Source organism: Dendrobates tinctorius, unplaced genomic scaffold (assembly GCF_039654945.1).
Source record: "Dendrobates tinctorius isolate UK_male_01 unplaced genomic scaffold, ASM3965494v1 ptg000208l, whole genome shotgun sequence".
NCBI classification, from domain to species: domain Eukaryota; kingdom Metazoa; phylum Chordata; class Amphibia; order Anura; family Dendrobatidae; genus Dendrobates; species Dendrobates tinctorius.
In genome coordinates, this window is record NW_027361875.1 from 2745871 (window position 1) to 2762969 (window position 17099).

Consider the following 17099-nt stretch of genomic DNA (forward strand, 5'->3'; position numbering starts at 1 on the left):
AGACATTGGTTGGAGGGAGCTAGACATCAAGTTGTGGTCCTCACCGATCACATTAATTTGATTTATCTGGAGTCGGCCAAACGCTTGAATCCTAGACAGGCTAGATGGGCCTTGTTTTTCACGCGTTTTAATTTTGTGGTCTCTTTTCTTCCGGGCACTAAGAATGTTAAGGCAGACGCCCTTTCTAGGAATTTCTTTGCTTATTCCCTTAATGTGATCGAGCCTACTACCATCCTAGGTGAGGGGGTAGTTCTTTCTGCCATTTCGCCTGATTTGAGATGCGCCCTGGAGGAATTTCAGGAGGATAAACCTGAGCGTTGCCCTATGGGGAAATTGTATGTTTCTGACCAGTGGAGAAAGAGAGTAATGTCTGAAGTTTATTGCTCCGCATTGGCTGGTCATCCAGGTATTTTTGGTACCAGAGATTTGTTGAGTCGGTCTTTTTGGTGGCCTGCCTTATCTCGTGATGTCAGGAATTTTGTACAGTCCTGTGGGACTTGTTCTCGGTCTAAACCCTGTTTTCGTTCTAGTGGGTTGCTGATGCCCCTGCAGGTGCCCAAGAGGCCATGGACCCATATCTCAATGGATTTAATTTCTGATCTTCCTGTCTCTCAGAGAATGACTGTTATCTGGGTGATTTGTGATAGATTTTCGAAGTTGGTCCATCTTGTACCACTCCCAAAGTTGCCATCTTCCGCTGAGTTGGTGCCCTTGTTTTTACAACAGGTGGTTCGGTTACATGGGATTCCGGAGAACATTGTGTCGGACAGAGGTGTCCAGTTTGTTTCCAGATTTTGGAAAGCCTTTTGTTCCAATCTGGGAATTCAGTTATCCTTCTCCGCGTTTCATCCCCAGACCAATGGGTAGACTGAGAGAACAAACCAGACCTTGGAGTCTTATTTAAGATGTTTTATATCTGCTGATCAGGATGATTGGGTCTCATTTTTGCCCTTGGCCAAATTCGCGCTGAACAATAGAGCTAGTTCTGCCACTTTGATGTCACCCTTTTTCTGTAATTTTGGGTTTCATGCTCGATTCTCTTCAGGGCAAGTGGAATCTTCATCCTGCCCAGGTGTGGACACTGAGGTTGAGAGAATGCAGCAGATATGGGACCATGTGATGGATAAGTTGTCACTCTCTCAGGAAAAGGCCCAGCGATTTTCCAACCGGCATAGGACCATTGGTCCCCGGTTTAAAATGGGTGATATGGTTTGGTTGTCGTCTAAGAATATTCCTATGAAGGTTGCATCTCCAAAATTTAAGCCAAGATTTATTGGACCTTATAAGATTTTGGAGATTCTTAATCCTGTTTCTTTTCGATTGGCTCTTCCAGTCACGTTCAAGATCCATAACGTATTTCACAAATCACTGTTGAAGAGGTTTGTTGAGCCAGTAGTTCCTATGGCAGCACCTCCTGACCCTGTATTGATTAAAGGCAATGTGGAATATGAGGTAGAGAAAATATTGGATTCTCGTTTGGTTAGACGGAGACTCCAGTATTTGGTCAAATGGTAGGGTTATGGCCAGGAGGATAATTCTTGGGTCTCTGCTTCTGATATTCATGCCAATAGATTGGTTTGTGCTTTTCACCGGGCCCATCCTGATCGGCCTGGTGGCGTGGATGAGGGTTCAGTGACCCCTCCTCAAGAGGGGGGTACTGTTGTGTACTCATAATTGGTGGAGATCTGCCACCTGCTGATGAGGATGGCGATTGGATCTCTGGAATCTTAGACTGGATTTAAGACAGCCGACGCCCTATTCTAGTGCTGATGATTCCTTCTGGCTTCTGGTCTTGGTTTTTCTGCTCTGTTCCGGCCATATCAACCTAAGTGTTTTTGCTAATGTTCACACTTGATTTTGTTGGTCTATTCAGTTTTTTGTGTGGTCAGCCAGCCCCGGCTGGGGCTGTGCTGAATTTCCACTCTTATTATCTGTATTTTCCAATTTGCTTTCTGTCCCTTATTAGATTGGCCTCGTTTTTGCTCTGTCGCAGAATATTTCAGAGTGCTGATATAGTGGGAGAAGTCTAGTGACTTCATGGTTAATTTTGTTATCAGAAGTGTTGGACATTATTTTTCTAGGGTTTTGGGCAGATTGCAGACAGTATCTTTCCTTTCCTATCTTTTCTAGTTAGTTTGGGCCCCATCATTTGCTCAGCCTATTTTCCTGCCTGTGTTTGTGTTTTCATCTTGTTTCACCGTCAATACATGTGTGGGGGCAGTCTATTCCTTTGGGGTCTGCTCTGGGGCAGTTAGTTTTCCCCTTTTCTGGCTTTAGGCTTATTTAGTCCTCCGGCCGATGAGGCGTCTAGCCCTCCGTCAGGCGCAATATAGATTCTCCTCAGTTCATGCTCAATGTGCCTGACAAGCACAGGTCAGAAAACCACCTATAGTAGCTACATATTTCAATTTCAGGACTATAGAAGTAGTCAGTGACCTTCATAGGAATGTATTAAAAGAGATTACACCAAATCAGATGCAAAAAAAAACATTTATTAACCATAAACTTATTAAAACTAAAAGTACCACTTTTCGGTAGTACCGCCAAATAGGCTCCAGTTATCTTTACTTAACTATTGCTTAAATATAAAATTATGGAAAAAAACTTAAAGGATATTGCACTTAGATGTTACTTAATTATTTTCTAATCATCTTCAGTGGTTTCAATTGCAGCAGAAGCAGCACAGGTACACTTAGAAAAGCAAGGCTGGCAGACGAAAGTTTCATGGGAAAGGCAGATTGATTCTTTACATATTTTGCAGTCATATTTAGAAAGCCTTCTGAAACCAGATACAAATGAGCAGGTAGTACAACTGCGTCTTTTAGAAGGTGGTAGAGTCGGTGTTTGTTCTGGAACGTCCTTGGGACGTCCTTTGTATTTTTATCTTTGCCCAAATAATAAGCTAGATCTGTGTCTGTTTCCTCTGTATCAGTGTCATCACCATCCTGCTCTGTTCCAGAATCAGTGTTACATTCTGCTACCTCATCTTCAGATGAAATGTCACTAGATTCCTCTAAATCCTCAGTTACTGCTGGTTCTTCCTCATCATCTTCTAACAAAAAAATCTTCATTTCTTCTAAATGAAGGGGTTTAGATGAATCATACTGTTTTCTGGCCATTGCAGCAGAAAATCTGAAGCAAGAGAGAAAGAGTATGTGTTAGGGCGCAATGTGCCTTAGAAGCCACCCTCCTTTTGTCTAAGAAAACAGTACTTATGTACACTAACTTAGCATTAATCCTTCATAAAACAAGCTAAATACACAATCGTGATGAATAAAAAAAGAAAATACTAACCTTTCAATTTGTGTTGAAATCAGGCGCAATGTGCCTGAGAAGCCAAAGTGTTGATATCTGCTCACTAGAAGGTCTGCTGAGTCACTGTGATATCAGGTTTCACAGAGCCTGTAGAGTCAGGAGATAACTAGGAGGGGTGGGGTTTTCTGATAAGTGGGCAAGGAGAGAGAAGTGAAACTAATTACTGTGTGCCTGTCAGATCTATTGCGCCTGACGGAGGGCTAGGATCATCGTAGGAAAGCTCCACGGCTGCTGCTACTTGTTGTGGTTAGGATCAGGGGTCTGGGGTCTGCAATCTGCATAGTTACCAACCTCTCTGGTTTTCTGTGACTTAGCTTGTTTAGTTTTTCCTCCTCGGTGACCCATTCATAACAGATCCCCCATTTTAATAACCAGTAAATGCTACATATACCCAACCTAGAAGAGGTGGTTTCCTGACAAGTCAAGGTCCAACCCTTTAACAGGTCTAGAACCAGTACTGTTAGGTACATCAGGTGAGATGGATACTTTAAGCCTCATGTCTGGGTGGGCACACCGACCCCAGGCATTGATGTAGCAAGCAGAAAGGCACATGGGCAGTAAAGACTGGGCACAGTCAGTAATCTCACGAGCAGCAAGAACATAGACACAGGTGTGGACCCCAAGACACAGGTGTGGACCTTCAACAGGTCTATGGAGATAATAATAATAATCTTTATTTTTATATAGCGCTAACATATTCCGCAGCGCTTTACAGTTTGCACACATTATCATCACTGTCTCACAATCTAAATTCCCTATCAGTATGTCTTTGGAATGTGGGAGGAAACCGGAGTACCTTGGTGGGATTCGAGCCCAGGACTCCGGTGCTGCAAGGCCGCAGTGCTATCCACTGAGCCACCGTGCTGCCCCCAGATATAGATATCATTGAACCACTCAAGGTAACCTGCAAAACTCGACACAAAGCACAGCAGAGGGAAGCGGACCCAGATGACGGAAACAGAGCCCAGAGTACACAGGACTGTTGTGTAACAAGAGCTTTCTCCACCTTTTCACAAGGACATCGCACTTGGCCAGCCAAAGCTTGCTTTACACCCTAAAACTGGCTGTATGTAGATGAGTTTTTATTATTTATACCTGGGCATGTTGCATGGCTTGGTAAAGGGTCGGACATTGACATTAAAGGGCAGCTACCTCTTCAGTTTGCATACTTTTCTCCCATGGTTCATTACTAGTAATGTGCGAGCATGATCGTAAAAGGTGTTATCCGACCTTGCTCAGGTGTTATCCGAGTGTCTTCAGTATGCTTGATTAACATGTTCGAGTCCTCGCGCCTGATTGTCTTGCGGCTGTTAAGACAGCAGCAACACATACAGGGATTGCCTAACATTAACAGTATTAAAGCAGTATTAACTGAGAATATATGGGGAAAGTTGCGCTGATCTCCTACCACTTGGATGTATAGAAGAAGCAATAAATCTTTTTTTGTTTTATTTCCTTCATAGAAGGATTTTCTGGGATACCTGGTGAAAATAGCTGATAGCTGCTGAGATCCGGACCCCGTTCACGGGCCCCACAAGTTTGCTTCCTTTCCTGCCACAAATAATGTATGTGCCCACTTGTTTACCCCACAATGCCATTATTGATGTCCTGTTCACTGTCCACCTCTAGCCAAGTTTTACAAAAGTACCGGCAAGCACTAATACCACCCACGCGCTGCCAGGGATCATTGCTATTGGCAGGCAATGTGCATGACATCAATATTGAAATCCCTTTTATTGTGGGAGTTACCAGGCAGGCATCGATCACCTGTAAAACGTGATCTGATGCAGGAAGGGAGACAAGCTGGTGGGGCCAAATCTCAGTAGCAGTAAGGTATTTTCATGGGGTGTGAATTATAAAGTTGCTTTGGGTTGCATGTAGACAATTTTGTAAGATAAGAAGTTATTTTGGAAAAAAAAACTTTAAAACCGCTCAGGATGTTTTACTTTAGGCCCATAGAGTGGGTTTGTCATGCTGGTATTTGGGTATGATATTAGAGTCTCTGCCACGTGAAGGAGCCTCCAGAAGGTATTTCTGAACTTTTTAGAGACAGTCACATTTTTACACAAGGAGTCGGATAAGGTCTGACAACTTTCTTCCTAGCCTTTTACTACCACTAAGGATGATACTAAATCACCTCATACACTTTAGATAGTTGTCAGATGAACGATGGTTCGGCCGGCATCTACCTACCCCAACTTTCAGGTACACAGAGGATGCTCCTAAGTTCTCTATGGTCAAGTTTACACGTTCAGTATTTGGTTAGTATTTTATGTACAGGTGCATTTCACAAAATTAGAATAACATAAAAAATAGGGGTTGATTGGACTTTCCTGGGTTAGCCTCTCTGGAACTCATCAAAGACAAGATATTAGGGCTATAGAAATGTGTGCGGCATTGTATTATATGGACAAGGATTGTGCAAGCATGATGAGGCGGGGTTAGGGCAGGGTTTTCTAAGTTTCTAAGGGGGGATTTTCTTGTATTACTAAAAATGTAAGAAAAGTAATATTGCTGATATATTTATACATGCCTATATATGTATTGTTATCCTTATTTTCGTCAATAAAAATTATTTGATTTAAAAAAAAAAGGAATAACATCAAAAAGTTAATTTATTTCAGTTCTTCAATACAAAAAGTGAAACTCATATATCATATAGAGTCATTACAAACAGAGTGATGTATTTCAAGTGTTTATTTCTGTTAATGTTGATGATTATGGCTTACAGCCAATAAAAACCCAAAAGTCATCTCAGGAAATTACAGTACTTTATAACACCAGCTTTAAAAAAATTATTTTAAAATCCGAACTGTTGGCCTACTGTATGTTCAGCAAATGTACTCAATACTTAGTCGAGGCTCCTTTGGCATCAATTACTCCATCAATGCCGTGTGGCATGGAGGCGATCAGCCTGTGGTACTTCTGAGGTGATATGGAAGCCCAGGTTGCTTTGATAGCAGCCTTCAGCTCGTCTGCATTGTTGGGTCTGGTATCTCATCTTTTTCTTGACAATACGCCCTAGAATCTCTATGGGGTTAAGGTCACGCGAGATTGCTGGCCAATCAAGCACAGTGATACTATTGTTTTTAAACCAGGTATTGGTACTTTTGGCAGCGTGGACAGGCGCCAATTCCTGCTGGAGAATGAAATTTCCATCTCCAATAAGCTTGTCTGCAGAGGGAAGCATGAAGTGCTCTAACATTTCCTGGTAGACGGCTGCACTGACTTTGGTTTTGATACAAGACAGTGGATCTACACCAGCAGATGACATGGCTCCCGAAACCATCATTGATTGTGGATACTTCACAGTAGACCTTGGAAATCAAGGTCCCAGAGTCTGGAGGAAGAGTGGAGAGGCACACAATCCAAGCTGCTAAAGGTGTAGTTTGAAGTTTCCACAATCAGTGATGGTTTTGGGAGCCATGTCATCTGCTGGTGTAGGTTTTATGAAGACCAAAGTCAGCGCAGCCATCTATCAGGAAATTTTAGAGCACTTCATGCTTCCCTCTGCTGACAAGCTTTTTGGAGTTGGAATTTCATTCTTTAGCAGGACTTTGCACCTGTCCATACCACCAAAAGTACCAATACCTAGTTTAAAAGCAACAGTATCACTGTGCTTGATGGGCCAGCAAACCTGCCTGTCCTTAAGCCCATAGAGAATCTATGGGGTATTGTCAAGAGTAACTCACAAGTGAGTTACCTTTCAAATGTGTGTTTTTTTGAATTTTTGAATTTTTTTCCTTATGTGCGCTGTATTTGCAAGAGGAAAATGAGAGACACCAGACCCAACAATGCAGAGGAGCTGAAGGCTGCTATTAAAGCAATCTGGGCTTCCATAACACCTCAGTGGTGCCACAGGCTGATATCCTCCATGCCACGCCACATTGCAGGAGTCCCGACCAAGTATTGAGTGCATTTACTGAACATACATTTCAGTAGGCCAACATTTCAGATTTTAAAATAATTTTTTCAAGCTGGTGTTAGAAAGTATTCTAATTTACTGACATAATGACGTTTGAGTTTTCATTGGCTATAAGCCATAATTATCAACATTAACAGAAATAAACACTTGAAATAGATCACTCTGTTTGTAATGACTCTATATAATATGAGTTTCACTTTTTGTATTGAAGAACTGAAATAATTTAACTTTTTGATGATATTCTAATTTTGTGAGATGTACCTGTAAGTATTTGTAAGCCAAAATCAGGATTGGAACAATCAGAGGAAAAGTGTAATAGAAACACGTCACCACTTCTATATTTATCACTCACTCCTGGTTTTGGCTTACAAATACCGATGTAAAATACTGACCAAATACTGAACATGTGAACATGGCCTAAGAGAGAGCTACTGTCAGACATGTCTGGCGGTGGCTTATCCCTTTAAGAACAAAAGGATCGACAGTCCGAAATCAGACATGTTGAATCCTTCGGTCTCCCAACATCACCTCTCAGGGGATAGTCTGGAGGCCTCCATATACAATAGGCTGTTGGCTGAAGCCATCAATATCAGCGGGTTTGACTGACATTAAACTAAAGTGTACAAAGGGCTTAAGTGGGAACTTTCAAAAGAAGTTTCTTTAGAAGTCATTATGCACCTTAAGAAATAAGAACTTTTGGTGGGGACTGGTGTAAACGGCTTTCAAAATTGTCCCTAAATTTTGGTTATTTCAGCTTAGCAGTATGAAATGAAATTGTTTTGACAGTCTAGGGCATTATTTTACATTTGACATATATTTTATACACAGAAATCTTTACTTTTCTGTTACTCATTTTACACCGTTTTATTCTGCAGGAATGAACAATTGATGTTGGAAAGTAGCCAAGCAAAAGGGGAAGAAAATGCAGACTACCGATTTTGACAACTTGGAAATTGAGCAGCAATACAGCTTGGTGAACTCGCGCTGGGAGACAACAGAAGATGACCTGGACAATGATAACAGTTCTGCTCGCATGTTTGAAAGATCAAGAATTAAGGCTCTTGCAGGTAACATTGTTAGCGCCCTGAAGATAATAGACAAGTTCCTTTTCTTAAACTTGTGTTATTTGTATGACTGCACTTCTAAGTAATCAGAATGCATTGGTCAGTTACACTACCTCCACCTAGCAGAAAATTCATTGACATGTTGCTTAAAGAGGTTATCCAGGTTGTCACGCTCGTGCCATGGCTGAATGGCGCAAGTCGGGGGTTTGTGGCCCCACTGTGCCACAAACCAGACTACCCTGGAAGGGGCATGACTACGACAGCTACCTCGGTCTTCATTGGAGCCTCTGATTGTGAGGTCGGGCTTGTGCGGCAGATAGCTGTCGGGTGCCACTCCAGGGTGGTGTCTAGCTGTGGCTGCTGGTCCCACTCGGGGACAAGTCACTTTGACAGAAGCTATAGACAGGCAGGCAGGTAGACACGACAGGCACGGCTGAGACACTGGGCAAGCAGGCGTGGCTTGGAGACACAGGGCAGGCTGGCACGGCTTGGAGACACAGGGCAGGCTGGCACGGCTTGGAGACACAGGGCAGGTGGGCACGGCTTGGAGACACAGGGCAGGCGGGCACGGCTTGGAGACACCGGACAGGCTGGCATGGTATGAGAAGGGACAGGTAGGGACCTGTTCACACAGCAGGTGTAAGCAGGAGGGAGTGGTGTATGTTGGAACAGGATTTGGACCTGTTCACACAGGAGGTGCAGGTATGGATATAGGCAGGTGTGTGGAGTAGGCGGAGCCGCAGGAGTGCGGAGTAGGCTGGGCGGCAAGGGAGCCGTGCAGGCAGAGCGGCTAGGGAGCCGTGCAGGCAGAGCGGCTAGGGAGCCGTGCAGGCAGAGCGGCTAGGGAGCCGAGCAGGCAGAGCAGCTAGGGAGCCGTGCAGGCAGAGCAGCTAGGGAGCCATGCAGGCAGAGCGGCTAGGGAGCCATGCAGACAGAGCGGCTAGGGAGCCGTGCAGACAGAGCGGCTAGGGAGCCGTTCAGACAGAGCGGCTAGGGAGTCGTGCAGACAGAGCGGCTAGGGAGCCGTGCAGACAGAGTGGCTAGGGAGCCGTGCAGGCAGAGCGGCTAGGGAGCCGTGCAGGCAGAGCGGCTAGGGAGCCGAGCAGGCAGAGCGGCTAGGGAACTGAGCAGGCAGACCTGCAAGGGTGCAGATGCACAGACAGAGCTGCAAGGGTGCAGATGCACAGACAGAGCTGCAAGGGTGCAAATGCACAGACAGAGCTGCAAGGGTGCAGATGCACAGACAGAGCTGTAAGGGTGCAGATGCACAGACAGGGAGGACACAAGGAAAGACACAGCAGGAAAGGAAGCCACGGACAAGGAGAAAGGGAGACTAAGGTAGGACAGAGTACAGACAAGGTACTGGAACCAAGACTCAAGGGCCAGGATATTCAGCCTCCTGGCAGGCAGACAAGATACAAGGCAAGACAAGAAGTATTCCTCCAGAGAAGGAGGAAATACAGAGGACAGGACCTGGCTTCCTCAGCAGCAAGATACTAACTGAGATTAGACATTGCACAGGCAATGTTTCAGTGGGTGTGGCAGAGCTAAATAGTCAAGGCCTCTAGGTGATTGGTCAGGGACAGATTAGACAGGTGCACCCTGACTGCATAAGAACCAGAGAGTTCTGGCGCCGCCCCCTATACACACATAGCCAGGAAACATACAGAAGAGCAGAGGCACAGAGCACAGGACTGGCAACAGACAGAATTCACAGCATGACCTGGAGCAGTGAGTAAGTTGATGTGCGGGGGATGGGAGGCCATGCAGTGACGCCAGCAGGGTTGTTACACAGGTCTATATAATTTTTTTTTACTAAGAGATCTAAGAACTAACTGGAAGGTATTTACTAACTACAGACAGGAACTCCACACTGATCTCTGCCAGCACAGAGCACTCATAGACCACACCTGCCGGCGATTCAGCAGCTTCCGCTGATGTCACAACAGCAGAGCAACGGTTTCTCTTCCGCTCTGCTCTGTTGACGGGGTGTGACTGCTGACGTCATGCTGATTGACAACTTGCTCCCCGCTGCCTAACTACAGGAAGCTGGCTGTCCATGACATCAGCAGTCACGCGATGTCGACAGAGCAGCCCTGCAGAAAAAGAGCTGCTCTGTTGACATGAGCAGCTGAATCACCGGCAGGAGCGTTCGGTGACTGCTCTGTGCCGGCGCCAAGTAGAGCAGTCAGGTAGATATTAACTACCTGACTGCTAATTTTTAAACCTATAGCAAAAAAAAATTATATTATCTTCCTGGACAAGGCCTTTAATGGCATCACCAATATTTAAGGGATAATAACGTACCAACTACTCTGAATCTCTAAATTAGAAGGCACCACCAAACAATTCCCTGCCTGCAGAAAAAACAAACACAAAGCAGCAAACCAAGTGCTACAGGTCACAGAGCCCCGAGGTGACTTTTAATAAGTTTATAGAAGGAGGTACAAGATTTCTTATAATACACACCTTATCTATTATAGAATCCTGTTTTTAAAAGGGGAGAAAATTAGCTTTGGTGGAGGATCGGTGAAATTTGGTGGAGGATCGGTGATGATCTGGGGATGCTTCAGCAAGGCTGGAATTGGGCAGGTTAATCTTTGCGAACAACATATGAATCAAGCCGCATACAAGGTTATCCTGGATAAACAGTTGATTCCTTCTGCTCAGGCAATGTTCCCCAACTCTGAGGACTGTTTTTTTCCAGCAGGATAATGTGCCATGCCGCCCAGCTAGGTCAATCAATGTGCTGATGAAGGACCACCACATCAAATCCCTGTCATGACCAGCCCAATCTCCAGACCTGAACCTCATTGAAAACCTCTGGAATGTAATCAAGAGGAAGATGGATAGTCACAAGCCATCAAACAAAGAAGAACTGCTAAAATTTTTGTACCAGGAGTGGCATAAGGTCACCTAAAAGCAGTGTGAAAGACTGGTGGAAAGCATGCCAAGATGCATGAAAACTGTGATTAAAAATAATGGTTATTCCAGAAAAAATTGATTTCTGAACTCTTCCTGAGATAAAACATTAGTATTGTGGATTCTAAATGATTATGAACTTGTTTTCTTAGCATTATTTGAGGTCTACAAGCACTGCATTTTTTTGTTATTTTGACCATTTTCTAAAAATAAATACAAAATTTAGTGCTTGGAAATTCGAAGACATTTTATCAGTAGTTTATATAATAAAAGAGCAATTTACATTTTACTAAAAAATATACCTATAAAGAGAAAAATCATACAAACTAAAATTTTGCAATGGTCTCTTAATTTTTGCCAGAACTGTATAGCTCCATTCCTCTATATGTAATGGAGAAACCCCACTGATGTGGATTCTTTCACCATATTACCATTTTGCACCTTTATTTCAGATGAACGTGAAGCCGTGCAGAAGAAGACGTTTACTAAATGGGTGAATTCGCATCTGGCGTTTGTGAGCTGCCGTATATCTGATCTCTATTTGGACCTAAGAGATGGCAGAATGCTGATAAAGCTGCTAGAGGTGCTCTCAGGGGAACGGCTGGTAAGTCTCACAGGCTGGAGCAGTGGGGCTGCTAAGTCTCACAGGCTGGTGCAGTGGGTAGGCTGAGGATCTGGTCTTTTGTAAGGAGTCATTAGTGAGGTGGTGCGAGGTGAATTACCATACAGTTGTGGCCAAAAGTATTGACACCCCTGCAATTCTGTCAGATAATACTGTTTCTTCCTGAAAATGATTGCAAACACAAATTCTTTGGTATTATTATCTTCATTTAATTTGTCTTAAATGAAAAAACACAAAAGAGAATGAAGCAAAAAGCAAAACATTGATCATTTCACACAAAACTCCAAAAATGGGCCAGATAGCCAAAATAACTGCGACCAACCACTTCTGGTAACCATCAATGAGTTTCTTACAATGCTCTGCTGGAATTTTAGACCATTCTTCTTTGGCAAACTGCTCCAGGTCCCTGATATTTGAAGGGTGCCTTCTCCAAACTGCCATTTTTAGATCTCTCCACAGGTGTTCTATGGGATTCAGGTCTGGATTCATTGCTGGCCACCTTAGAAGTCTCCAGTGCTTTCTCTCAAACCATTTTCTAGTGCTTTTTGAAGTGTGTTTTGGGTCATTGTCTTGCTGGAAGACCAATGACCTCTGAGGGAGACCCAGCTTTCTCACACTGGGCCCTACATTATGCTGCAAAATTTGTTGGTAGTCTTCAGACTTCATAATGCCATGCACAAGGTCAAGGAGTCCAGTGCCAGAGGCAGCAAAGCAACCCCAAAACATCAGGGAACCTCCACCATGTTTGACTGTAGGGACCGTGTTCTTTTCTTTGAATGCCTCTTTTTTTCTCCTGTAAACTCTATGTTGATGCCTTTGCCCAAAAAGCTCTACTTTTGTCTCATCTGACCAGAGAAAATTCTTCCAAAACATTTTAGGCTTTTTTAGGTAAGTTTTGGCAAACTCCAGCCTGGCTTTTTTATGTCTCGGGGTAAGAAGTTGGGTCTTCCTGGGTCTCTTACCATACAGTCCCTTTTAATTCAGATGCCGACGGATAGTATGGGTTGACACTGTTGTACCCTCAGACTGCAGGGCAGCTTGAACTTGTTTGGATGTTAGTCGAGGTTCTTTATCCAACATCCGCACAATCTTGCGTTGAAATCTCTTGTCAATTTTTCTTTTCCGTCCACATCTAGGGAGGTTAGCCACAGTGCCATGGGCTTTAAACTTCTTGATGACACTGCGCACGGTAGACACAGGAACATTCAGGTCTTTGGAGATGGACTTGTAGCCTTGAGATTGCTCATGCTTCCTCACAATTTGGTTTCTCAAGTCCTCAGACAGTTCTTTGGTCTTCGTTCTTTTCTCCATGCTCAATGTGGTACACACAAGGACACAGGACAGAGGTTGAGTCAACTTTAATCCATGTCAACTGGCTGCAAGTGTGATTTAGTTATTGCCAACACCTGTTAGGTGCCACAGGTAAGTTACAGGTGCTGTTAATTACACAAATTAGAGAAGCATCACATGATTTTTCGAACAGTGCCAATACTTTTGTCCACCCTCTTTTTATGTTTGGTGTGGAATTATACCTAATTTGGCTTTAGGACAATTCTTTTTGTGTTTTTTCATTTAAGACAAATTAAATGAAGATAATAATACCAAAGAATTTGTGTTTGCAATCATTTTCAGGAAGAAACTGAGTATTATCTGACAGAATTGCAGGGGTGTCAATACTTTTGGCCACAACTGTATAACCATCATGCTAAAGGTTTGCATATTTGGTGCTGACTTTTCTGCAGCATATCTGCAACAAAAACGCACCTTACATGCTGAATTGGTGCAGTTTTGGAGCAAATTAAATCTTTTAAAGTGCAAAAGAGTGAAATGGGCATTGAATCAACCCAAAATAAAAAAAATTTGCAACGCAAAACAATTTTAATACCGTTTGCGTGGATGAGATTTGCTGAAATCTCATCTGCTTAGCTAGCCCTGTAAACACTGCAGAATATTTGCATGCAAATCCGTGCTAAAAACCTGTACCAAATATGAAATGTGTGTGCTTAGTCTGAAACTACTACATTGCGAGCGCTTGTCCCTCTCCTAGTCTGGAGCTTCCACCTTTAAAACCTTACATATTTTGTCTCAAGAAACTCAGGCTCATCTGTTGGCCAATGCAGTGACTAATTATACTTTGCTGACTCCAAAAAATATATTCAACCTGAAAAATTACTCCAAAGTTTCATCGACTAGTTGCATCCCTTTTGTCTAATTTGTTGCCTGTTGTCAAGCGTAATCTGTCTCAGACACCAGAGAAAAATAGATGGATTACAATGAATGCAACAAAGTCTTTGTCTTTCTGCTGTCAAATAACATGTAGGCATGACAGAGTGGCAGGTTTTCCGTTTGGGGCAAGTAAGTCGTTGGATAATGCATGCTGGAAAGGGAGGGAAAGAGAGTTCCTGTGTAGTAGGGGTGGGCCGCACTGGGGGGTGGTCCCTCATTTACCGCGCACAGATGTCACAGACACAAGATGGAGGCAGATTTCGGGTACAACAGGTCCAAGTTTATTTAGTCGTCCACCTGACAAACTCAGCAGCACACCGCAATTCTTCCACAGCCCTCCGTTTCCAGGCCTGGGTACATACACCGTACTTTTAGCGTAGTGACGTTCCTCCCAGCTCGGTCACTGTGGCTGCCTTAGGCCTGTTCGCCAACAGCAATTTACTGGTCAGAGGTCGTCGTCAATTTGGTGTGTTTCCCCCGGGGCCTCGTCTGTTCTGCGGTTCTTCGTGTCGGGGTCACCCCCCTGGCTTCCTTTCTCCTCGGTCCCATAGTTGTGCTCTCCACACAGCACACACTTCGTCACAAACTCCTCTCCTCTTGAGCTCCTCCCGGGACTGGAACTTTCTGCAACCCTCCTGTCCTATTTATAACCTTCCCGGTTCCCTGTAACTCCGCCCCCCATGACCAACGGTTTCTAAAGCCCTAAGCTGCTGTAAAGTCTTGAACTCACGCTCTCCCCTGCCATCTTGTGGTTAACCCAAGGTACTGCACTCAATCTTCACTTTTCCAGCTGTTTCCCTAGTGTAATTACAAACATACGCCTACAGTGCACAAACCATCCTTACTTCTTGCTGACAAGTCCGTCCGTCAGGTCTCCTTCCCCACATTCCCCCTTCCTTTGTCTATTGTCATCCCCGACAATCGTATTCCCTACCTCCGTCGTTCTGAAGCTTTCATACTGTCTGTTGTCGGACCGGTTGTTGGGCCAAACCCGCCATACTCGGGGGCCGAACCAAACCGGGGGCACCATGCTCCGAGACTCTTACTGCTACTCGCCGGCGCACGCACCACATGACAACTTCTTTCAAGTTGGGCTAGGTACACTGGATTTCTCTACGGCGTGTACCTTCCCCTACTCTCCCCTTCTGTCACCCTCAACTGTCCGGAACGCCATGACTGAGGCCTTACGCCTACCAGGTCATTGTCAGCACCAGCCTCTTCTCCTGGGGTGTCCGTGGTGTCAGGGACCTGGCTTGGGACCACTGTCTGATTCCATATCTTCCATCTCTTTGTCCTTCACTATAAAACAAGTCATGGACGGCGTCTCGGTCACACAGACCCTTTGTCACACAGACCCTTTGTCACACAGACCCTCTGTCACACAGACCCTTTGTCACACATACCCTCATACCCGGGACCTGTTGCATTCTTCTTATGCATATTATACATTAAACCAACTTTATAATAGCACATGTAACCCCTTTTTTTTAACTTTTCCTTTAAGCCAATATAAAAACAAAACATGCCTACTCTCCCTTACTTTGTCATAAGTACTTACCCGTATGCGTCCCCGCTGTGTCAGGAGAAAACAGCTTTCAACAAACAAAACATTTCTAATAACTTGGACGTAGAACTGTCCTGTGAACAGCACAACGGTGCATCGAATTCCCGGTAGTCCGGGCCATCTCCTGACGGCCGGTGTTCCGCCAACTCAGCAAGGGACTCCACAGCTGTGAAGTCCCGGGATTCTTGGGGTGTCTCTATAAGTTCTTTTACGGGGGCACGTAGTCTTCAGGACAAGCGATCACTGCAACGGCGTAGTAGCCTCGGGGGCAGTACTCCTTGTAATAAGAGACCCAGTCTCCTTCCTGCAGAGCCCGGCCGTGACGGATGGAAGCCACATTCAAATATACTTTTTCACCAGTGGCGAGGTCCCGGATGAATCCATAACCTTTTTCCCTGCTCGTGTGCACCAGCCGCCCGATGGAACGTGGAACCGCCATGCCAGCCTCTCCTTTTTCATGAAGCAGTCCCCAGATCTCCCGCTCTCTGGCCTTCTTTTTCTCGATTACCTCCGCAACCCAAGCGGAGGGTCCGGTATAGGCCGCAGAGTCCGGTGTGCGGGCCGCGGTCGAGGTTGGGGGCGGGGCAGAAGTGGCCGCAGGCTCCGGTGGTGAGTAGGCTGCAGCCAGCTTTGGCAGTGAAGTCGGCGTGGCCACGGGGAAGGCCGCAGCTGGTACCAAAGCGGCCATGGGCTCCGGCAAATCAACCGCAGGCAGGGCCGCAGATGGAGCAGCGACCGCAATTGCCGGTGAGTCCAAAACAGCAGCTGACGGCCCGATCACAGCAGTGACTGGGAGTGTGACCGATGTAGCGGCAGTCAGCTTGACGGGGCCCACGCCGTCGTCCAGAGCGGGAGGCACCACAGCGTAAGGAGTCAGGCGGGAAGGCCGAGGGCCGGTGTCGGGACCCCGAGGTCTGTCTGGTGCACGGAACGTGGGTACGGGGTTTGCCTGGGGTGCCGCCGGCGGGGCCGGGGACACGCTCACCTTCCCAGCCGCCTCAGCTCCCAATAGGCTTTCCCACCGCTCCTTCCCCGGCCGTTGGTTTTCACCCCACCGTCCGGCAGGGCCGGCCTCCAGGCCCGACAGTTCCGCGGAGAAGCTCCCTGGGCAGGTCTCCCGATGAGTCTCCATTTCCTGGCACCACCGCCATTCCAGGCGTCCGATACCCCGACAGCTACAGCGTCTCATTCCGTCTGGGGTCCAGTAGCTGAATGGCGCCAAACACTCCCGTTCTTGGGTGGTGCGGTGGTGGGTTTCTCCACCCATCTTCCAGGGTCCAACATGAGGGGGCGGTTCTCTCCAGATGAACACCACTCCACCAGGAGCGGATTTGATATAGCCCCGGATCATCCAGTTCAGTTGTAAACGCCTGTGTTTTATTCTTTTGATGCCAAATCACCACAGCCATTTTTTCAGTTCTTAGACCGCTCCGGTTCCTCTCATGGCAGAAACCGAGTCCT

The 17099-nt window shown here is 45.6% G+C and overlaps 1 protein-coding gene across 1 annotated transcript in view; it reads left to right on the top strand.

Annotated features, from left to right (window-relative positions):
• SPTB (spectrin beta, erythrocytic) overlaps positions 1-17099 on the top strand; it is a 152936-nt gene that overhangs the window by 59017 nt on the left and 76820 nt on the right. Inside the window, exons 2-3 of the mRNA XM_073554165.1 lie at positions 8116-8307; positions 11679-11830. Of these exons, the coding sequence (XP_073410266.1) occupies positions 8163-8307; positions 11679-11830 (297 nt within the window). The 5' untranslated portion in view covers positions 8116-8162. The remainder of the gene's footprint in view (positions 1-8115; positions 8308-11678; positions 11831-17099) is intronic.